The 24,465-nt window shown below is 33.3% G+C and overlaps 1 protein-coding gene across 1 annotated transcript; it reads left to right on the top strand.

Moving 5' to 3' along the window:
- The first annotated feature begins 1,202 nt into the window (after positions 1–1,202).
- Positions 1,203–23,437, top strand: LOC142355220 (azurocidin-like). Its single transcript, XM_075407447.1, has 5 exons — positions 1,203–1,434; positions 2,476–2,566; positions 6,590–6,791; positions 15,014–15,170; positions 23,196–23,437. Exons 1-5 carry the CDS (start codon positions 1,203–1,205, stop codon positions 23,435–23,437), a joined length of 924 nt encoding a protein of 307 aa, XP_075263562.1.
- The last annotated feature ends 1,028 nt before the right edge of the window (positions 23,438–24,465 follow it).

The raw sequence follows: 24,465 nt of genomic DNA, 5'->3' as shown, positions 1-24,465 counted from the left end.
GACTGCCTTCAGCACATAATAATAAACATATCAATAGGATATAACCTCCGCTTTTAACTATTACGTCCCAGGCGCATATGCCAAATTTTACATAGGGACGTCCCATATATTAACACATAATTTTTTTTGGGGGGGGGATGCATAAAAAACAATGTACGTACCAAAACAGATTTTTTCCGAAAAAGAGACCACTAAAGATGAGGGGCAGTGAATTAAAATAGGGTGAAGGAAAAAAGAGTCTTTTCTCATAATTCACAAGCTGACTTCATTTTTTAAAGAAATTGCCACTTTCACGAATTTGAATGTTGAAGATTTCTTTTTCACCTGATATTTCACCATTATTTGCTTCTTTTCTTATGGAAATTGAACCTGGAAAGTGAACTATGTGGATTAAGCCTCAGAAAAGATCCTTATGCAATTAGTCTCTTAATCTTCAGAAATTTTTTCTGTAAACTAAGAACAATAAGGTGATGTGAGCAAAATTTTAATTATGAGTGGATCTCAGTTGTTTCGTTAGAGAAATGAAGTTAAAATTTTTTTTGCTGCTGATTGTGATATCTTCAGTTAATTTTGATCTTCAAAAATTTTGATATTCGAACCTCATTTTCAAATTTCAATGTCCGAAAACGATTTTGTCTTTCACGTTATCCCAACTGCGATAAATTTTATATCTTTTACGAAGAGAAAAACTGCAAGCATTGGGTATGAATTGATTGAGCATGACTAACTGCCTAATAATAGGAATGAAACCCACTAAAAACAAACTGCAATCTTGAATATGAAAGTCTGTCGTGATAAATTTGTTCGAATGTGATAGATTCATATCAAGTCCCGCGGACAGCTAAGTCATGATCATGGTCCTGTAGTTATGGCTAACAGAGCAACTCTTTAAAAATCAAGTTGAGACTACCTCCGTGGGGGTTTAGACATGCGGAGGCAATTTTCCTTGGTGTTTTTTTTCCTACCTTATTTTATGGGATTTTTCCCGGGTGGTTTTTGTCCCTAACCGCTCCAATTACAAAGCAACGACGCTGAATAAACAAAAGTCGAGGGGATGGAAATTTTAGAAAGCTGTGACCATAAACATTTTTAAAAAGACTTTCTCTCGGGCAGAGAAGCCTTTGTTGCCTTCAAGCGATTTTATGTTATCTGATTAGAAATAGATTTTGCATTCCGACTTTATTTTCAAATATTTTGAAATTATGAGGCATTTGATGCGAACAATATTTACGACATTGTTGTTTATTGACATTATTTCCCAATCACAAACATTATTGGTTTCAACATCGACCAGAAAATTGATGATTCAAGGTGTGTCCGCCAAAAGACGTCCATTTTATGCCAAATTGATTTACAACGGTGGCTTCTGTGGAGCGGCAGTTATTAGTGCACGTTATGCTCTCACTGCGGGACATTGTGCGTTCGTAAATAAACGTAAGTTTTTTCCTTCTTCTAAGAGAAAAAATGTAAAATTTGGGGTCTTTCTCATTATAGCCCCCCCCCCCCCCCCCCAGCTTAGTGGTCAGATAAGCTATAGCCCCCCCCCCCCCCCCCAAATCATGGTAATTATACCATAATGTGGAGGCTATAATTTCATGGGGGGCTATCATGGGAAAGACCCAAAATTTGTTCACCCAAAGATGTGTGAAAAATTAGAATTTTTGTGGTGACACAATGAGCTCCTTTCATGTTAAATTATTATAGCTTACACGGTTGAAGCTGTCATGGTGAAATTGAAAGCTTATGTTGCTTTCTTTTGGAATTTATTTGCTGATCAGTCTCGTGTGTTCATCATTTCATTCGGATATTTAAATTGATTGAATTTATGATTGATGCCAAAGAGACATGAACGTTAACTTTAAAAATGGAGTCAAGTTAACTGAAATATACCACAGTTTTTAGCAAAAGATTCTTTTAAATCTCACCCACGTATGCGGGGATAAAAACTCACAAGTACTTATTTTCATTTAAAAAAAAAAACGAGGATTCACGCATTTGCGTATGCTGATGAAACGGTTTTTGGTTTTGGAGTTATTTTCTTTCTAATCAGGTTATTGCAAGAAAAGCGTTCTTATTTTTTGCCTCAGAAATTTTCCAACTGTCGGAAATAGAAAAATGTGTTAAGTATGCACTATGCTCAAACAACCATATTGTTATTGAACTTCAAGATACGTCTAAAAATGTTCTTGTTTTAAACATTTTTAGTGAATAATCTTGTAAACTGAGGAAATATTTTTTCCTCAGATACAACTATAAAGTATAAGGTATTGCAGACAGCTAAAGCTATCTTGCAGGAACATTTAGGTATTACTACGACTCAAATTCGGATCTATATCCTTATATGGGCACAAACTGTACCTTACAGATATTAGGGTTGCTACAATACCTTACAGTTAATATTTTCACACCCCAGAAATTTAATCTTATATCATTAAATTAGATCTAAACACCCTTTAGTTAATTTTGCATTTTCAGCGTCTCGCGTTGTGCTCGAAGTTGGGGACTTTACAGAACCCAGAACACTCAAGTACTTCTACAGAATTAGTGACTTCTTCCTGGCACCAAAGTAAGTTTTTGAGGTCCTTTGTGACTCCATTTGATACGTTGTCAGGAACGTGGGAAGTTTTCCCAAGTTGAGGTCCCAGGCAGAAACAATCTCTGGTCAGACAATCCCTGGCCGAAAGGACTTCAGATCAGACTGTCCAAATTTCCTGCGAATGGCGTGCACGCCAAATGATTACTAGTTAGATTCAATTGTGCTTTATGATTTAAAAAATGAGATCCTGTTCACTTCTGATGAGTCTTAATTTTTTTCGAAATTCGAAGACCTCTTCGTATTGATATAGTATCATACAAAATTCTTAGTAGTCAGACTAGTTCATATATGATTAGCAGTACTCTACTATGTCATATATGACTTGTATGAACTCTTGGTAGCCACACACAATGATCATATATGACTTCCTAGAAATCATACAGGGGTCATACAAAAAATTTGAAGGCCGAAAAACTGTATAGTTTTCTTTTTCTATCGAAGTTGATAAACTTTCTCGGAAACTATACAAGGTCAAATACATGGCACATAAAACATTGACTGGTGCCACAAATTCACGCATAATGTAGTCAGAGGACATATTAAACTATTGTATCGAATTTGCAATCCGCGTTTGAGTTGTGTGCCTTAAAAGAGTAACTTTGCAGTTTGAAAATATGCACAAAACAAATTTGATTTTGTATGCGTTTTTTTAATTTGTCTTTTAAAGGAGCATTTATAGGCATTAACTGGCTTCAGCGTATCAAAACTTTAGCTATCTATTTCGACTTAACCTTTTATTTAGTGCCCAATTTTGCAATTAATATGGATCGTTGGTTATCTTTTGACGGATCAGCAATGTGATGCCGGGAAATCACATAGGTGATCCTTTACTCAATAATATTAAAGTTACATGTAGTTAAAAGATTTATCAAAAAAGACTACGATTCTTGGTAATCATACAAGGATTTGTATTATTTTCTAGTAGTCATACAACGATCGTACTAGGAAATACGTTATGATTTGTATGACATCAAATATGGTCCCTATATCATTACAAAGAAAGGGCGACACGGGTAACCATCTAATGAGAATTGAAGTTTGCAGCATTTTTTAAAATCTAAGTAAAGTCAAATTCAAAGCTGTTCAGTAATTATCACAAAACGCAAAAGAAGAAAAAAACATATTTCCATTACTCAATAAATGAGCACATTCAGTTTTCTATCAAAAAACAATTTTCACCTACATTTAATTCTTCTAAAGAACTCTGAACGCTACCTGCTGAGCCTATGGTTCGTGAACGGATTTTGGATTAGTTTATGATCAAAGAACAGTTGTGTTGCTTAAACTTGTCATTATCTCTTTGTGAACAAAAAATGAAAAAGATGTGAGAAATTTTGACCTAAAAATTAAATCTGATTGAGACCAAACGTATTCCTAAACGTTTCTGACGAGTCCCATTTACTCAAAAAATGCCTTGGAAATTTCCTTAAATTTTTGGCAGTTTGATTTACAAGAAAATATTTATAAAACCATACGTGTCGCATTTAAAATGGGTCAGAGTTTAAATCTTTTTTTTGTTTTATCCCCGATATTAGACCAGTTTGGATACAAAATCAGCTCCGATCCAAAATTCAAAAAATATATAGTTTGGTCAGATTTAAATGAGCCATTGCTTCTTTTTAGACTGTCCTTCGTTCATGAGGCTGGTCGCTTCAAAAAATTAGTGCACAAAAGCAATAGGAAGGTAGCCCCCTCCCTAACGGAGCACAGTTTAGAACCAAAATCTCCACCAAATGATTCACAAAGAAAAAACCTTTTGTCAGCATTCATCTCAATTTTTCTTTGATGAGCAATCAATCTGATTAGCTAGACTCTACAGTTAATTACTCCACCAACACAGATTTCCTTATAATACCCAATGGTAAATTTTTTATAATCCCATTGCGAGCCGCACTTTTAAGCACGCACTCCTTAAAAAATTGCAATTATGCTGTTGCTCAGAACAAAGATAACTTCAAGGCTCTCAATCACACCAACTGTTTGATTTGAGATATGGATGGTTGTGCGTTGACAATAAAGTAGCCACACTGATGTACTCGAGGACGCGATACTCAACTATTTCCATTCGGTCCGTCCTAGAAATTGGATAACGAAGGACATTTCGCCAAATGCGTGCTGGCATCATAGCAAGCGCAGGAAAAATCTATCTGCGAACGTCGAGTAATAATATTATTACACTTTTGCGATGTTTAGTGACGCACTTGGCGTACAAAAAAAACAGGCATCTTGACAAAGACACCCATAATTTAAAAAAAAGAGGCACAAGTAAGCGAGAATTGAGCAATTCGGAGTTTGCGAATTGAGCAATTCGAGAATTGAGAATTTTAAAACGGTGTTTGTCTTGAACTAATTGCCGAGATGGCTCTACTTATTAAAAACACGGCTATTTTAAAAACGTCAAAACTTGTAATTTTCCAATGAAGAAATTACTTGCAACGCTCTATTACATATTGCCATTTGATACTAATTTCGGAAAACTTCAGACCCATGGAAACGCGACAAATTAGTCGGCCAGTTTTTCCGCGCCAGTTTTATGTCAACCTCTGGTATCGGGCATAAGAAACTTTTCTCACAACAAGCAGAAGCAGTCAAAGTGGACATTTCGCTTAACTTATCCAAGCCTCTGTAGTAGTTTTCGGAATTTGACAGAATGCCGTTTTCCTTTTGATGAAGAGATCGGGTAACAGGTATCGAGAAAAATCCACCGCACTCTCAAGAAAACAGAATCGTAATGGGTCAAGTTTCTCGGACAAAATTTTATGCATCATATCTCGCGAAAAGTATACTTGACGGCCGACCTCAAAATCTAACATAACTGACCCAGTGCAAAATGCCATTGAGGATCTGAACGTCATTCTTTCATAAATAAACAAATAACCCAACCACAACATGGTATAGAATCCTTGGTTTAAAAACAAACATTAAATAAGTTGATAAAACAGTGAAGCTTTGCAGAGCAAAATTTCACAGAAGACGGATTTCTTTTTTATTGCGCTGACGTAACTGCACACTGGCCCAGGAGAACTCAGCATTAAATTCGCAAACAATAACAAGCGGTCAGCACAGCAATTCGCCGTCTGTAACTTTTATATATTATGTCATGAACTTGACATGTCATTATGTCATGTAATAAACTTTTTTTAGCTTGTCTCTTTGGTAGTTTTTAGTCTTATTGCGTTAATACAAAAATTTTCCTTGCCGAATGAAAAGCGGTAGATTTTATGTGTGTGCGCGAGCCTGGATTAACTCCCACGTTTGTTCAACATTTTGATTTTTCGAAAAACTGTACAAGAAATCTCAGATGTGTTACATAATGTGTCCTCTGCTTAATCCTCAGGAAGCGTGCTATCTAGAATTCTCTTCTTTTACTTCATTCTATTCTTTTGCCGTTACCTACATCAAAAAGTAATTGAAACAGAACTTTTAACTCTTTTTTCTATCGTGGGTAAAATTCTCATGATAGACCGTTGTGCCATATTTTGTGCAATTTTAATCGTCGGCCATAGGGCAATCGTTTGCCAGTTTTGACCTTTGTGTGCAAGAACAGAACAAAAGTTGTTTTATATTAGATATTTGGCGTTTGTTTTTATTCTCAATATCAGATAGTTGGAAAATGTATAACATCCAAATGACCGTTTTATTTCGCTTAAAACCTACCCTGGTTGAAAATATCTTATTAATCATTCAAGTTCCTATACTATCCGAAATTTTTCCGCTTCTCTTCCCCGTGTTTTTATGCGTTCAATTGATTTTTGTCTTGCAATATATTACCTTACAATGTAAAAAATAGCGGGAGGACCTTGTGGGCGTCTAAGATGTATTCATACTAAGTTGTTTAGGGTAGACTTAAAGATTCAAAGAAAAGAAATGACATGACCCCAAATTCTCTGCAACCGATCTTTTTTTAGGAATCTATCAATTGATTTACAACCCCAACCTCCCCGCTACAAAACTTTGTATTTTTCTAGTTTTAACTTTTCAGTTTTTTTAAAGTTTCATCATGGATGACGAACCAGTTAACGATCTGGCTCTTGTCAAAACAGACCGGATAATTGAAAGGAGCCAGCTCTATTCTTTACCTATTTGTACTCGGGCAACAGTTCGTGAACAATTACTTCGGACAATTGTTGCTTCGTGTGGAATGGGTTCTATTGTCGGAAACAGAAGCGAATTGATTTTTCCCGAAAAACTACAGGTACGTTACGATAATTCTGTGATTCATTGTTGAAAACATTGCCTGGGATGAGGTCCCGGGTCGACCCTATAATTCAAAAGTTATAGACCCGGGTCGAGGTGTCACCGCTAAAAATTGCTAAAAGATGTAAGATTTGCGTTGAATTTGAATAAAACATATAAGATTTGCGCTCAATGCGTTGAATGTGTTGAGATGTGGTGAATGGGTTTTTTTTTGGCACCGCCTAAGCGGTCAAAGACATTTTTTCACCGATACCAGCAGATTGCTATAAAAAGTTTTTCTACCAGGGTGGCAAAACTTACAGTTATTAACCACAAAATTCAAAGCTCATCTTAAATTCTCAGGAAACATTATTGAAGTAAGTGACAGATGTCGCAGTGGAGTAAGAACTTGAAGATGTGAAGGAGATGCGAGGTTCGAACCCGTGTATGGCAGTTTTTACGGCAGTTCGATCTCGTGTACGACAGTAAACAGCAAATCTTACAAAAATTCACCGCTTTCACCGCATTCAGCGCTAACAGATGCGGGTGCTTTGCGGTGGAAAAGTTTTTTTCACCGCCAATCTTACATTTTTTGGACCAAACCTCGACCCAGGAAATTACAACTTTATATTGTATGGGTATTTATACGGACTTATGGTCTGCCGGTGCATTTTTATGAATGGTTGTGTTTCATGGTTGGGTTTCATCAGTCAATTCGTAGCTTTGATAGCCGTCAATAGAGTCTTCAGAAAATTAAAAAACGGAAAAATTGTCAATTTTAGGCATTGGGGCGTAATTGGCGTGTTAGCAAAGTCTGTACAAAATATAAAAACATTACCGAATCGAACTGGAGAAAAAAATGTAGGCTGAAAATGAGTTCCAGTTTACAAAACATGATTGACAAATCATTTATTTTCGAAGAGTTGCTGCAGAGAAATTTGAACCTCTGCTCAAAATCAGCTTTTTTTGGTCTTCAAAATCTTTCCATGTCACTGGGTTCAAATAAAGGGTTCAATTCTGTACTTTTTGATATTGCAAATATAAAACCTGATGCAATGGGCATACAACTTTTACATTGAGTGTAAAAGTTTAATTTTTACATTGAGTTTTTAAATAAAAACACGAGTGTAACACAATAAGTCCCTATAATTACAAAAAAAGCTCATTGGTAATTTCACACGTCTTTGATGTGTCTTCCAGTTCCACGTAGGCATTGAGATTGACTGTCTTTTTTACTCGTCTCAAAGCACAAGAGAACAGATCTTGAAAATAAATTTATCTTGAAACACGCATGTGCAAATTTTTTCATTCGCAACACGTATATCCAGCGGCTCGATTTGAGCAAAGCCGGTTTAAAAAATGCCTGATTTTCTTATATACAGTGCCAAATTTCATTTTTGCATACTCCGTTTTTCAATAGGGTTAGGTGACTCTGCCAAAATCACTTCGAAACGCCCATATACATAGAATCACTACCGAATTATTGAATAATGACAGATTTTCTAACCTATCAATGTCACGCGACCTATACATTTTAATTGTTCCTTTCACCTCAGAGGCATTTCAAACTGTTTTTTGTTCGGATAATAGAACATTTTTGTACCATTAGGGAAAATACGTTGTGACAGTACTCTGACTTAATTCTTCTGAAGAAATACAATACAAAGATTACGAAGATTACCACTAGAAAACACTGTCTGGTCGACAAAAAAACTGACTGTTTTGCTAACGGCAGAATCTTTGACTATTTCCAGTTTCAAGGCAGTTTCTACAATTTTTGTATAACATCACTGATTTTTGGTGTAGGTTAAATTGAAATCAGGAATCAGTGTTGTCGCAGAAATCTCGCCAAGTTTGGAAAAAACCAAATGATCAACAATGTGTTCAAATTTGCGCAAAAAAGTCGAAGGCGCTGATAATGGTTTTTATATAACTAAGAGGTTGCCATGAATAACAATGATGTCATCAACTTTAATGTTTGCGGCTAACTTTGATATTATCTTTTATTAAATTTTTTATGAATTACGATATAGATTTTTGACTATATAGATTAAAGTCAAGAGCGCATTGTTTTGTATGAAAAGTTCTGAATCAGCAAAAGTCCATTGGAGTTTGGAACCATCAAAATTTCAAAGCATTTTTTCTTACAAACGATCACAGCATCTGTCTAAAAATTTCTGCGCTTTTCTGTTCATGTCTTAACAGAAACTCAGCATCTTCTTAGGGTCAGATGACCACCTTTTTCTGATTTTTAAGCGCAAATCAACAGTTGTCAACTTATTTTACGCAGAGTTTCGTCAAAATTCAAAACACTTCTTAGTAAAAGCTTTTTCCATTTTTCAGCATAATTGAAAGATTCCAGCGCATTGTATACCAATTTATATATAAATATATATATATATATATATATATATATATATATATATGTGTATATATATATATATATATATATATATATATATATATATATATATGTATATATATATATATATATATATATATATATATATGTGTGTGTGTGTGTGTGTGTTTATTTTGTGCGTATGACTGTTTGTGTTATTTGTGCGTATGATATTTGTGTTTGCGTGTGTGTTATATGTGTGTATGTACGTCTGTCTCTTTGTTATGTGGGTTTATACCTTTATATCTTTGTGTGGGTATGTGTGCGTCTTGGTGTCTTTGTGTGAGTGTTTGTATAAAAGGGCATTTTTGGCGTACTTTTTTTCAAATTTTTCAAACTCGCATAGGTGATTCCTTAACGATTAACATTAATAAAAACTATAAATGGGCAAAACATTTATGAAAAATAGATGTCTAATGCTTGATACTCATACTCGGATCATGTACGATTGCTAAGCTATCTTACAAGGATCATATATGATTTCTTAGTAGTCTTACAAGAATCGTACTGGGAAATACGTCATGATTTGTATGACATCATATATGATCCCTGTATGACTACCAAGAAGTGGCAATCAGGGGAATCAAGATCGCAGGAAAGTAATTATCATTACAAGGACATTTCAGGAAAAGGGGTAGATTTGAGCTAGATTCACAGCTTACGCAACATATGAAGAACTGAACTATTTTCCAGATTATAACAATTTTCTACAAAAAGGAGTTCGTTACTCCCGTTTGGTCTGATTTTCTTTCAAAATTTCACCGGATAAAGTTTCATCGCTGCACTAGCCATTCAAGATATTCTTTTCAGACAATCTTTTTCTTTGCAAACATGATGCCTCCAAACAAAATTCTCCGGCAATTTTTCAATTATCAGACATTTTTTTGAGGCTTTAACTCAGACGTTAAATTTGATATGAGTTTCCGAAAGATTTTGTATAATCACAGGCGATTTTCCGTCGTCATGGAATTCTCACGATCAGAATAACAACATACTGTTTTTCAAGTCATTCTGCTAAAAAAAAACTCGAAAAACAAACAGTCCTGATAGTGATGAACATAAACGTAACCTATCCTTACCCTAGTCGAAACCTGAATTTTATGAAAAGACGAAAAGACCTATTAACTCCAGGTGGGGGTAAATATTGAATTAATTTACATGGTCGAGGACTCTAATTAAATTCGAGGCTAATTCTTTCCATAAGTCCAGCCAAATTCTTTTCATATGCAAAAATAAGGCAAACTAAGAAGTTCGACAGTATCTGGGTTCGATCTCGTTACCTTCTCCAATCTTACCCAATGCTTAACCAATTGCGCTTAATGTCCTTAACTTTGAAAGAAATTTAAAACAAGTCATTATAACGGTCGCGAGCGTAATTCCAGGACATGTGTCCAGCCAAATCCCAGAACACGTTTATTGTCCAGCCAAATTCCAGGACGTATGTTTTAGTTCCAGCCGAATTCTAGGACGAGTATTTTAGTTCCAGCCAAAGTCAAAGACATATGTCTTTGACTTTGGCTGGAACTAAAACATACGTCCTGGAATTTGGCCGGACAATAAAGGTGTTCTGGAATTTGGCTGGACACTTGTCCTGGAACTACGCTCGCGACCGTTATAATGACTTGTTTTCAATTTCCTTCACGGTTAATCACATTGGGTCCAGACAAATTCTTTTCATACCCAATGTCTGTCGAGGACAGTCTTTTAATAATTCCAGGCCTCGACTAGGGTATTGATATAAATTAGTTTTTATTCTTTGTAAAAATTATTACTGGTTATGACGGGCGGGGAGTGGGTTGCAAGTCAGGCAGACACGATATTTTGCCGCTGAATTGAGATGTTAGGATTGCACTGAATAGGCAGAAGAAGCAGAAAATTATGAGCCAAAAGCACTAAAAGCAGTCAAACCTAGAGCCAAACTGAAATTCTTCAGCCATCACGATATATGTTGTACGGACTGCATAGAAGTGATTGTGTGGCGCAGACTCTGCCTGTAAGCGCAGATAAAAAACATTACTATATCTGACTGAATTGTTAATGATTTCATTAGTCAAAGCTGATTGCTCAGATTGTGTAGTTGAACTATTCTCTCATGGTCGTCATAGACAAAATGTTACTGGCCGAAACCAAGCAAGTTATCATGCTACAGAACATACAATCACTAAAAATTTTTTTTGATGAACTCACTTTGGAAATTGCGTCTCAGAAAGAAAAATCTATAGCAATCTGCCTAACAGAGACATGGCTTAAAGATAAGTTCTCATCAAATATTTTTCACATAGATGGTTAGGATGAACTGGTTACAAGCAACAGGGAAACAAGAGGTGGAGGAATATATAAGTGGTTACGGTTTACTTCAGTATTGGAACAAAAAAGTTATCAATGACTAGTGTTTATATACCACCTAATGCCACCACGATTGCTACTTTTGACGTTCTTAGTACCTACTTGGAACAACAGATTAGCGATCCACAAAGCCTGCATGTGCTGTGCGGTGACATTAATGTGAATTTTCTATCTAAAGGGAACAAACAATCATATTTAAGGGAACTGACCCAAACATTTGACCTAAAATTGGTAAGTGAGAACCTCATTACACGAGAAACAAAAAATTCAAATTCCTATATTGACCTGTTCCTTACAAATTTTGAGTCAGAGGTTACCAGGCAAAGAACAAAAATAACTGATCACTATTCGCTTTTCCTTAAATTGAAGAGTAAAACAAACTTAGAAACAGAATTTAATTTTTTCAATCAGGAAATTGGGCAAAACTAGACAATCCTTTTCTACAGGAAAAAATTGGCTTTATTTTATTGCAGCGATTAAAACAAATTGATCTTACCGAAAAAGAAATTAATGATAAATTCAAATGTTCACAAAGAATCGTGCAAGAAGCTTTAGATCACTATTTACCTAAGAAAACAAGAAAACATGCGCAGAAGATCTGGATTGACAACGAAGTCAACAACGCTACCGCAAAGAAAAAAAGGTTGTGGAAGACAGCACTCAAAGTTCAATCAATAATGGCCGATAACGAATACAAACAACAGTGCAAAAAGGTAAAAACTTTGATAAAAACAAAATGAAGACTTTTTATCAAAATGAAATTGAAAAGGGTGCAGCAAACACAAACCGAAACTTTTTTAAGGTTTATGGTGACATAACAGGCAAAAAAATGAAAATCTTGGAAAAAAACCATCTCAAGAAGAAGTCAACCATTTAAATGATTTTTTTACATCAAGCGAAAGGAAAATGAATGCACATTTACCAACAAAATCGTTTCTAAAAACGACCGATAAAGCAGAACATTCTATATTTCTTGCTGATATTACAGACAAAGAAGTTTTCGATATCATAAATAATGCTCCGAATAAGTACAGTGAGGACTGTTATGACCTCAATTACTTCTGCATCAAGAAATTTTCTAATGTCCTGAGTCCTTTTCTCTCAAAATGGTTCAATGAATGTTTCAATATTGGCGTGTTCCTCGATTCTCTTAAAATTTCAAAAGTTTTCCCACTTCACAAATCTGGAGATAAGAGTATACTATCAAATTTTAGGCCCATTTCTTTATTACCAACGATAGCAAAGATCTTCGAGAAATTGCTTCAGGGAAGAATTATCTGTTTTTTAATGAAATTTAATCTGCTCTCATGCTCCCAGTTTGGTTTCAGGGCCAAAAGAAGTACAGTTGACGCTGTTTTTTTCTGATTGAACTCTTGCGACAAAAATTATCTGATAAATCTGTTATGTCTGTTTGCGCATTCCTGGATCTCGAAAAAGCTTTTGATACGGCAGACCATAAAGTACTATTAGGCAAATGTTATAATATTGGTTTAAGAGGTCATGTTTTCAATATACTTAAATCATACCTAACTAACCGCTCTCAGTTTTTGTTCAAATCGCAGAAGTTGTTTGAAGTACTGCTTTTGTTGATATTGGAGTTCCCCAGGGATCGGTACTTGGTCCTCTGCTTTTCATAATATACGTGAATGACTTGAGCAAAATGCAAGATGTTGACAATTTAACTAATCTTGAATCTAACATCATAGTTTTTGCAGATGACACAAAGATTGAAACTTCAGCCAGAGCCGACGATGTTGTGATAAAACACAAATCTCAATTACAAAAATGTAATCAGTGGTTAACTAAAAATAAATTAGAAATCAATACCGAGAAAACAAAATCGATGTTTTCTGGAAAAAATTAAAACTTACTCCAGGAAAGAACAGGTTAACATTGATAAAGAAAGAATTGAGAGCGTTGACTCAATACGTTACCTTAGAATAACAATAGATAACAAATTGTCTTTCAAAAATCATATTGAAGTTGTTAAACAAAAACTATTAAAATTCAGTGGACTGTTCTATAGACTGAGAAAATTTCTTAGTAAAAGTCAAATGATTCAGGTTTTTAAAAGTTATGTCCAGCCGGTAGTGCAATATGGTATACTAATTTAGGGAAATTCTGTTTTGTCAGATATTTCTTTGATAGATTCAAAATTTAAAAAGAAATCAGAAGGATAATTTCCAATAAGAGAACGTTCAACTCAGTGAGCGATCTAAGGAGAAAATTTAATCTGTTTTTAGCAAAAGAACCACACTTGTACGAAGTACTTAAACTGTTGATAAAAACGCTAAGAGACGAATGTGTAGTTACTCACGTCAAATCTTTCTTGAATGATAACGAATTAAACAGAGTAAATAAAAGAAGAAAAACAACGATGTGTCTTGATTGCGGTGATCCAAAAAATGTGACAAACCGATTGAGGTTTAAGGTTCGAAAACTGTTGAGTTTATTGGTTTTTCTTGAACCTTCCTTTGTAAATACGGTTTTAAAAATGACAAATCAGCAAATAAACATTTTTGCCATATGTTTTTTAAGAAATCACATAATTGACAACCAAGACTTTTCAAGTTATTTCTTTTAAGTACGTCTATTTGTAGCCCCCTGCACTCAATTATTGGTTTATTTATTTAATTTTTTTGTTTTAACCATTCATGATTTATAGTTCAATTACTATAGTAATTTTCTTTGGGTTCATTATCAACAAATCTTTGACATTCCTATTTTGTGAGGCACCTGAAAACGGATCAACTGATGATCTAATGGTGTGCTCTTTTTTCTGTTGAACTTCATTGTAGATATTTTTTGTGCACAGTAAATAAACTTCTTTTGTGTTGCTCGATAACAGAAAATGAACAATTTATTATTATATTCTATTATAAATCTGACTATCCCAGACCGTTCCAGACGGAAAGTAACTCCCGTGTCTAGGAATTTTGTTTTTACTCAAAAGATATCGTCGTCTTTTAATCGTTTTCCTGGGGTTCGCGACATTGACCTCCCGATCTCCTACCTAATGCACTGACCACTGCGCTATTAGGACAATTTCATTTTAAAAAAAGACGTAACAAACGACAGAAAAACGACAAAGAAACTATCATTTCTTACACGTAAAAGACGACTTAAAGGACGGAAACTAATGCAAACGAAGAAAACGACAACAGAACAACAAAAACGACGATTTCTTGCGTTAACATTGTCGTTTTACGTCGTTGTCCTCAACACGGTCTCTGACCAGACTCAAGTGCGGTCGTGCGCTCGAAAAATGCGAGCGCAAAATGGTCAGATGTCCGCTCGAATTGGTCTGATCAGGATAATTTCGAGCGCACACCTCAGCCACTGGGGGGGGGGGGGGCACTCAGATATCGATTCACTTTGTCTAAGAAAAAATTATGAGCGCACAAAATTCTGGAGAACAGCCAAGACTTTATTTGAATTACGAAAGCCATTGCGAGCAAAATCGTCAAAGAATAATTCCTCGTTTTCTGTTTCAGGAGACGTTGTTTCATCAGACCCATTTTGAAGGCGTGACTCCATTCAGTTTAATCGAGTGCCCAATTGATAGAATATGCACACATCCTGTAATGGACGGTGGCAGTATCTGTGCTATGGATGAAGGAACCTATCTTGATTTCTTGCCCTCCTTTTTTTGTATGATAACCCGTACCTAACTCAAAAGCAAATTCAGTACTGAATCAGAGTAAAATTCAGAAATTATCAGTACTGATTCAGACTCTGATTCAGGTCACATTTCGCTCTGAATTCCTCTGATTCAGAGTCTCATACAGACTCTGAATCAGACTCTGATTCAGACTCTGATTTTTGTCTGAATCAGACTCTGATTCAGACTCTGATTTTTCTCTGATTCAGACTCTGATTCAGACTCTGATTTTTCTCTGATTCAGACTCTTAATAGTAGACCTCTGACGTGACCGTAAGCCAGGCTATAGCAACTGTTTTTTCAGATCCGATCAGATCTGTTCATGTAATTGATTGTTTTCTAGCGAAAATTAATCTTGGAACACAAAAAAAGTCCTGGAACACAAAAATAGGCTGTTTTTTTAATACAAAACTTAAAAATTTTAAAAATTAATTCAATGAAGAATGATTTGAAATCACAAAAAACACGCTAATTTACTTTTCTCGAATTTGTTGTCTAACCCAAGCAAAATAAAAGTTTGAAGACAAACTTCTTTAATTTAATATAGGCTTTTATAATCACGGAAATTAAAATTTATAGTTGATTTCATCGCATATTTTTCCGTAATTGTAATGTGTTCACTGTTCAAAAATCACTTTTGCTTTCGTCTGAGGCACAAAATAAAGCATGCAAAAGCACATTTTCGGTGGATTACAAACAAACAATTTTTGTTTTTCCTTTTGTTTTCTCAGAGAAGCAGTAAACTTTTACTTTTCTTTTAGTGTACTGAAGAAACGCATGTTTTTCCATGTTTTGAGGCGAAAACTGAGAGGAATCAAGCTTTTTAAAACTAATTCTGATATTCTGATTTTTTATTTTGAGAAGAATTACAAAGAACTGTTTATAGTGGTTAACAAATAGTTCAATGATGGTCAATTCATCTTAAACGTCAAAATAACATATTATGGAAGAGTTTTTTACTGCGAAAATGAAAAGGAAATGCATCATTTTTTGTCATTTTACATTTGGTTGAATAATTTCAACAACCTCTGTTGAATTTTCTCCCACAAAAAAAACTTTTTCCTACCTTACCACCGTACCTGTCATCATAGGTAAAAAAAATATTGCAGACAAAAATTTTCGTCAAAAAATTTCACTTTTGTGTTCTTTTATTTACAAAAATGTAAATTGATCATTTTAATGGCTATCTAAAATGGTAGCAGCGTTTATTAAAGCGTTTTTTAATTACTATTGTTAAGTCATCGCTTTCTATTAATTTCAGAAAAAAATAACGTTTTTATTGTAGCCTGGTTTGACAATTCTGCAAACCTAATAACAAATCAATCAATGAACCATGCATTGTAAGGTTATCAACAATTAAACAGTGGACAATCTTTAGAAATACTGGAAACCAGAAAACTGCCAAAAAACTATCAAATGAATAGAATTCTAGTTTTCAAAGCGGTTTTTGACTTCAATAGAACAATACAAAATAGATTTACGTCAAGAAAAAACTTTTAAAAAGTTTCAGAGAAATATCCTAGCTTCTTGCAAAAAGTTTTGAGAAGTCAGGAGGACCGAGAGCGATTTTTTAGCCAAAATTAGAAAACGGCATCAGTTTTCCAAACTTTGTTTTATAAGATTATATTTGAGAAAAAACAATACCTACAAGCCATTAAAAAGCTGAGTGTTTAAAAACCAATATCTGATTAAAAAATAATTTTGTTCTGTTGTGATCTGTGAATTCCTATAAATTTGGCTGTTTGTTGTATCCATTGAGATCCAAGTTGAGAAAAAATGTTTTCTTAAAAGTCATAAGAGCCGATCGCAAATGACAAAAGTTGACATGATGTTTTTTTCTATTTTAACCAAGACCTGACATTTTTGCTGCCCGTTGAACTTAATTTTTTGCACTCACTATCTCTAAACATCGAATATTTCAACCTTCTGCCATTTTACCCAATTCCTTCAACTGAGTAGGTGCTACATTTATCAATCAAAATTAACGATACGTTGGGTTATGACAAAAAGTTTTGAATTAAAGCTCAATATTTGTAATGATCGACGACAATTTGCTCTAAAGCAACGTTCGCGTGATAGTACAATTTAGAATACGATGAGAGGATATAATATAAAAACGGAGGACAATACATGAATCGCGGTGAAAAATCTTAATCTGCACTGATAATACCCTATTTTACCAGACGTTTTGTAAAAAAACTTATTTTTTTACAAAACGTCTTGAGCATAATTTATCTCTCAGGAAGTGCTCAATCTAAGTAGAAATCCTGTCAAAACATACGAATGAATTACGTCTTATCTTATCCTAAATGTGTTCTCCGAAGCAAAGCATTTTGTAACCGTCAAGAGTTCTTAAAACGAAAAATAAAAAGAAGGGGAGCAAATACAAGAAAATACATGGTTTTATCTATCTTTCTACAACGACAGAAAAACAATGGAATTTTTTTTCTCAGCCAGAAACCTGTTTTTCAAAAAAAAAATTTTTATTGAATTCCCCAAAAAAGACTGTGTACAAAATGTCTGAAAAAAATGAAATTGAAAACTTTTTAGTGATTCTTCCTTCAGGTATTTTGATGAGTTTTTATCGAAAGAGTTCGGCCTGCAATCATCACACTTTACAGTTCTACCAAACTGCTAACTGTTAAACTGCAAAGTTTGGATCATTAGTATGTCCTACTTCCAGGCATGAGTGTTTGTATCTTATTCTCAAAATATACAAAACTAATTTAAATTAGGTGTTTGAAGTCAGAAATTCGTTTTTTGACTGCCTGAAATCAGATGCTGAAAACATAGTTAAACCTGAATTTTCGGAAAGTGAAGTTTTGATTCTGTGTAAAAAAAGGTTTCGCTTGAGTTTTGAAAGAACAAGCCATTTCGTGTAAAAACTAAGATATCTGAATTTTTTGACTCGCAGTAAAAAAAATCAATGTTTTCTGTTATGATTTATGCAATCCGTTACTATGGTTTAGTTCGGTCAGCCGTCAGTGCAATTTTTGTAACTTATTAACTCTTATTTTTCTCTGTTGGATTCTCATTTTTGGGATTTAATTTTTGCTTGCCCAATTTGAATGATAATCTTACAAGGTTCTCGTAAGTTTCTTGCAAAAATCACTTTCTCTTGCAAGATCTTGCAGCGTTAAATTTGCCTTACACGACCCTGGAAGGATGCTTTTTTTCTGCAAGAATCTTGCAAGATTAACAGTAGTGGATAAAACAAGGGATTCAACCACCAGTAAAATTTGTCCCTTTCTCCTAACGCTAATCGCTCAAGTCGAATCGGGCCAAATTTTACTGTTTGTTGAATCCCTTGTTTTATCCACTACTATATATTAGCTCTAAATTCAATAAAAAAATTAATTAAAATCAAAAATAAAAACAAAAAATCAAAAAATCAAAGCAAAATTTACATTTCACTCTTTAAGATTGATTCACTCTTATTCGGAGTGATCCCCAGTAGAAAAGATCGCTCTTTTTCGCTCTTAAAGAGTGGATCCCTCTTTTTTGATATTTTTTTTATTTTTTTATACTTTTTATTTCAAATTATCTATACTTTTCAATAAATTTATATTTTCTTTTATTTTTTATATATTTATTCCATTATTAATAAGAAATGATACAAAATTATAGTATTTACATGAACAACTATCAGTGAAACTGCTTCGCAGATCCTCTGTTTGGTTAAAAACTAAAGGACTTTTAGCTCTAGGACTTTGCCAACTAGGATTAATTGTTTTATCCGCGATGCGGTTACACCGATCAGTTATATTTCTACTAAATCCTCTAGTCAATTCTACATCTGGATGTTGTTTCTTTACATGAGCCCGTATCCCATCATATGTCACAACAGAAGTACAATATGGACAATTAACTTTAGCTGAAGTACAACTTCTACATGTATACTTACCCTCGTCAAAATTATTTAGTGGTTTTATATAATTACACTTATTACAACATCTAGTTAATACTTCTGAGCTGGGGTTAAGGTTAGGGTTAGGGATAAGGTTAGGGTTAGGGTTGGGGATAAGGTTGGGGTTAGGGTTAGGGTTGGGGTTAGGATCTGAGTTAGAGTTATAGTCATAGATAGAACCAGGACCAGAACCAGAACCAGAACCAGAACTAGATCTAGAACTAGAGCTAGAACTAGGGTTAGAACTAGAACTTGGGTTAGAACTAGAGGTAGAACTAGTTTAGAACTAGAACTAGAATTAGATTCATTTTTTAATGAACAACCCCATGGAGAAAAATCATTAGCACAAATACCACTTAATATTATATTACCACACATACATTTATCAGTTATATCTTTAAGAAATGATTCATAATGATATTTTAAAACAGCAAAGTTTCCACATTTATAGTTACACTCTAAACATTGTAAAAGCATTTTTAATAGGGTAAACTATAAAATTTACCTAATCCTTCACAGGGTAATATTTAGCCATGATTTCAATTAAATCTTTAGTATTATCTTTAGATGTGATACACTCTGTTAAATATTTATTTCCTAAAGTATTGAGTGTATTAGTTTTACATCTGTTATCTAAGATCAAATCAAGGTCTAATTCTTCTTTATCTTTAACAAAATTTATAATCTCTTCTCTAAATTCTTCATTATTTATATATTTTGTTTAAAAACTTTCCTCCATTTCTATTCAAAATTCCCGTCTCTTCATTGACGAAGTCACAGTTACACTGATCAATATACGAACAAAGTTCGTGGTTTACCAAACTGCTTCCCTGATCAGTATAACTGCTTTGTGTTTCACCTTCCAACTCTTCTCCATATCCAACATTAAATAATGTATTTACTCTACTCAAAATTGTACTTGCTCCCATTGCTACAGTTCCAGCATTTCTTGATATTGAATTAGGATAAAAACAATTAAATATAAGTAAACCTGCGCCTATAATTCCACCAATAATTGATGAAATTTTCATACCCTTTCCCATAATCATTTCCTTAATTAGAACATCATTCTCAATTTTAATAGTGTTTAAAGTAAGAAGTTTATTATAATAAAACTGATAAATATCATTATTAATAAAATTTCTATCTGTTGCACTAATCATTAGTGGTTTCATATATGCTATAAGTTTTTTTATGTCTTCTCTTTCTAATTCATCTTTTAAACTAAGAGCTTTTAAATCAAGGAAACCAACTCTTGAATCATATATCATTGTTCTATTACTACTAATAATAATAAAAGTATTTTCTTTTTTATTATATTTAATTATACCATAACGAAGTTCATCTGACATTCCATCTGTATAATTATAATAGTTACAATTTAATTCACCATGTTCACATTTATATATCTCATTAAAGTTTTTAAATAGGTGAGGTCCATTATAAGTTGTTAAATAATTAGTATCACAACTCATTCTTGCTGTATTAATTGTTTGAGCTGGTTTATGACACATTACAATCATTTGAATATTATAATGTCTACCTTCAGTAAAATAATAATCTATATCCTTATCTAACCTATCACCCATATCATCAAGTACTATTACACAATTTTGAAATTTATGCGTGTTATTTTTTGTGATCATATTTATATCACATTTATTAAACCCAGTATAAAACTTATTAGACTCAGGATCTATCCAGTCTCTGTCATCTTTACAAACTATAACTATATTTTTAGCTTGGTCTTGGTTTTGGTTTTGGTCTTGGTTTTGGTTTTGATCTTGAACTTGACCATGGTCTAAGTATAACTTTAAGTATTGTCCAAGTCTAACTAGACTCCTATTCATAAATCCACCAAAGCTTTCTTCTAGTTTTGTATATTTACTTGGTCTTGAATCATAAATTTTATAACAAATTCCAATTATAAAAATAAAAATAAAAACTGCACTACCTGTTTCCATTTTTATATAATAAATATAGATTTGATTTAGATTTAGATTTAGACTTAGACTAAGACTTAGATTTAATAAATTTTTTATACAAAAATGCTCATCCTAACTTTTGAGGAATTCAATAATAAATTTAATATTGATAATAATGCTATGAGTGATATCAGAATAAAAGATATAGGTAAAGATATAAGTCTAACACTGAGTGAAATTGTAATGAGAGATCAAACTCCAGATAGTATCAGGGATCCTAACTTCAACATTATTGTAAATCTACATCCAACTGAAGGTACACATTGGGTTTTAGTTATAAGAAGAGAAGGTGGTCCAACATATTACTTTGATAGTTTTAATGTAGAAACTCCACCTTTATTTTAAGAAGAATATGTTGATCTAGGCTCTAATGAAAAATACAACAATACGATGAATCTTGTTGTGGGGCTTATTGTTTATACATTATCTATCTTATTGATAGAGGATTTAGAATTAAAAGGGCTTTGAATATTCTAGTTAATCAATGTAAATATCCAGGAATATACAATGAGTGTTCTTGTTTAAGTTGTAGTAGAGGTGGTGATAAAGATAAGGATAATGTTAATGATAATGTTAATGATCTACGAAGTAGCTTTGCTAATAATGATAATGATAATGTTAATGATAATGATAATGTTAATGATAAGGATAATGTCATTGATAATGATAATGATAATGATAATGATAATGATAATGATAATGATAATGATAATGATAATGATAATGATAATGATAATGATAATGATAATGATAATGAAAATGATAATGATAATGATAATGATAATGATAATGATAATGATAATGATAATGATAATGATAATGATAATTTGATATATCTATTTGATGAAAAATATCAAGTTATGTTTGTAAAAATATGGTTAAAGTGAAAGATTATATAGACCATTTGGGATACCATTATTCTGATCCTTATCAATATCTAACATGTAGTATGTGTAACGTTTATAAACATATATCATTATATAGATTGATTTAGAAAAAGGAAATGTAAACTATGTATTTATCTTCATAGATATAGATATGGTCACACTAGAAATCAATTCAGAGAGCATGTTTATAAGTATAATATTCAAGAAGACATAGAAAAACACTAATCACTGTGTTTCCACCGATCTCAGTGTTTTTGAATGTATACCCATCATAGTGAGTCCCATATACAGTCTCACAGCAGGGATCATCCTTTTTAAGAACTGTGAATTTGGTTTTTTTTATCTCACTTAGTTTCATAGTAATTCTTTAGAGTCGGGGGACGTTCACTGGAGTCAGTGAGGAAGGAACCCCAAACCTTCCGTTTGCTAAAGCAACTTAACTAGACTCGATGACTTAACCACTACACCAAGTGAGACAGAAAGTTTTAGTTTTAGATTGATTAAATATTGATTTGGGAATATATGAAAATTTTTATTATTTTAATACTTCTTTCAATTTTTGTTCAAGTTTTTCGCAAGTTGGTTTTACGTGCTTTTTACACGGTCTCATCTGCGAAGCAGTTTCACTGATTAGTTTTATACTAGTATCTGGGATACGTTCACTGGAGTCAGTGAGGATAGAACCCGAACTATCCGTCTGATAATGGTTAATTACCAGCTTAACTCTGTACTAGTGGCTTGCACTAAGTGAGACAAGTAATGATAGATTTAAAATATAAAAGAAATGAATATAGAGCTAATATATAGTAGTGGATAAAACACGGGATTCAACAAACAGTAAAATTTGGCCCAATTCGACATGCGCGATTAGCGTTAGGAGAAAGGGACAAACTTTACTGGTGGTTGAATCCCTTGTTTTATCCACTACTATTAACTTGTGTTCTCAAGTAGGGATAAAATGAAGAGTAGGACACAACTTAGTACTCAATTTTATGTAAGAATTGTTGCCATCGGGATCTCAATTTTCTCAAAGTTTACACAGTGCCGCAGATGATACTTGTCGACAAGATAATTAATAGCTAAAATATCCTTCTCAGATTATTTAAGGAAAACCAAATATTAGGTAGTTTTTTTAATGAAAAGAAATATTATGTGTTTTATGTGCCAAAAAGTTCCATTAGTAACCATGGGGTTAGTTTAAACCTGTTTTGGATATAAATTAAAGATAATTGATAGTACAGGTGTGCAGAAATGACAAGAAATTACAAATGCGTGACGTCACAGGTAGTCCACTATACAAACTGCACTGCTTAACGGGAGAAGCTGAATGTGTTTATGGAATTGCAAGTTTCTACAGAAATATTCAAGATGAGGAAAAGACAGCAGTTTGTAATGGAGGGAGCTACTTTGCAAACGTTGTTTATTTTCAGGAATGGATTACGGACACTCTAATTCGGAACATAAACATTGAAAATTAGCTATGCAAAAAATGAAAATGGAAAAGTATGTTTATTTATATAGAATTCAGATGAGTTTAATGAAGGTTGTGAGTTGTAAGGATTCTGTATATAAAACGGTTTGAGGTCTTTTTTAATCAAAATTTCAGTTGTTCTCATTATTAGTTTTTAGTGATGCGAATTTGAGGGACAGAAAAATCATGTGATCAAAAGGACCAGGTAAGAAATTAGTTTAAGGTAAGCAAGTGAAGTAGTGTTAAAAAGTATTCAAAAAATCTGTTTTAAGTGCCGAAGAACCTTCCAGACATGGTTTTATAAGTTTCAGTAGTCATATACTGGAAATGATGGACAAGCATTTAGTAAATTTTTTTTAAAAAGTTGAATATTTTTTTTAAAGCAATGGCCTAGAAGAAGGCAGATTTTGACTTAGCGAAAGATATACGAGACTGTAAAAATATTAGGCACGCAGTAGGCATCTAACATTATGCACGCAAAATTAGCGCCAAAATGGTCAAAAAAAATTTTTAGATTTGTAAATTGATCGAGTAATAAACCAAACTAACAATCAGTAAACTAAGATGTTATTTGTCTGCGCTGATAATTTTCATGCCAATATTGGATAATAAAAATGAATTTCTGTAGAAGATTTTGCTTAAATTAATATTCCGAAGACTGATCTCAAACTTTTACGACCCACGACATTTTAAATCCTTATTAATTACTTTTTTACTTCTTCTTAGCAACTATGATATGCCTTTTTACAGGGATTAAGGGCAGTAAACATGCTAAGATACACATAAAAAATGCCTAGTCAAAAGATGACAAAATGTGTTGCTCTACTTCTTAGACAACAGGGCTGACAACTTTTTATAAAATGACAACAACGAGTGATGACAAAACGTAATTATGGGCAAAGTTGGACAAAAACACTGGGATATCAGGGAACAAATTTGAATTCTTGATCATCACCTTTTTAGTGAAACGCACGTCTTGTGAAAACATGTCACGAATTGTCCAAGGATTGTCAAGTAAAGGTTAACAAAAATTGG

Source organism: Convolutriloba macropyga, unplaced genomic scaffold (assembly GCF_964194025.1).
Source record: "Convolutriloba macropyga unplaced genomic scaffold, txConMacr16.3 SCAFFOLD_12_1, whole genome shotgun sequence".
Lineage (NCBI taxonomy): Eukaryota > Metazoa > Xenacoelomorpha > Acoela > Convolutidae > Convolutriloba > Convolutriloba macropyga.
The sequence above is the reverse complement of the archived record's forward strand: the minus strand, read 5'-3'. Positions and strand labels throughout refer to the sequence as shown.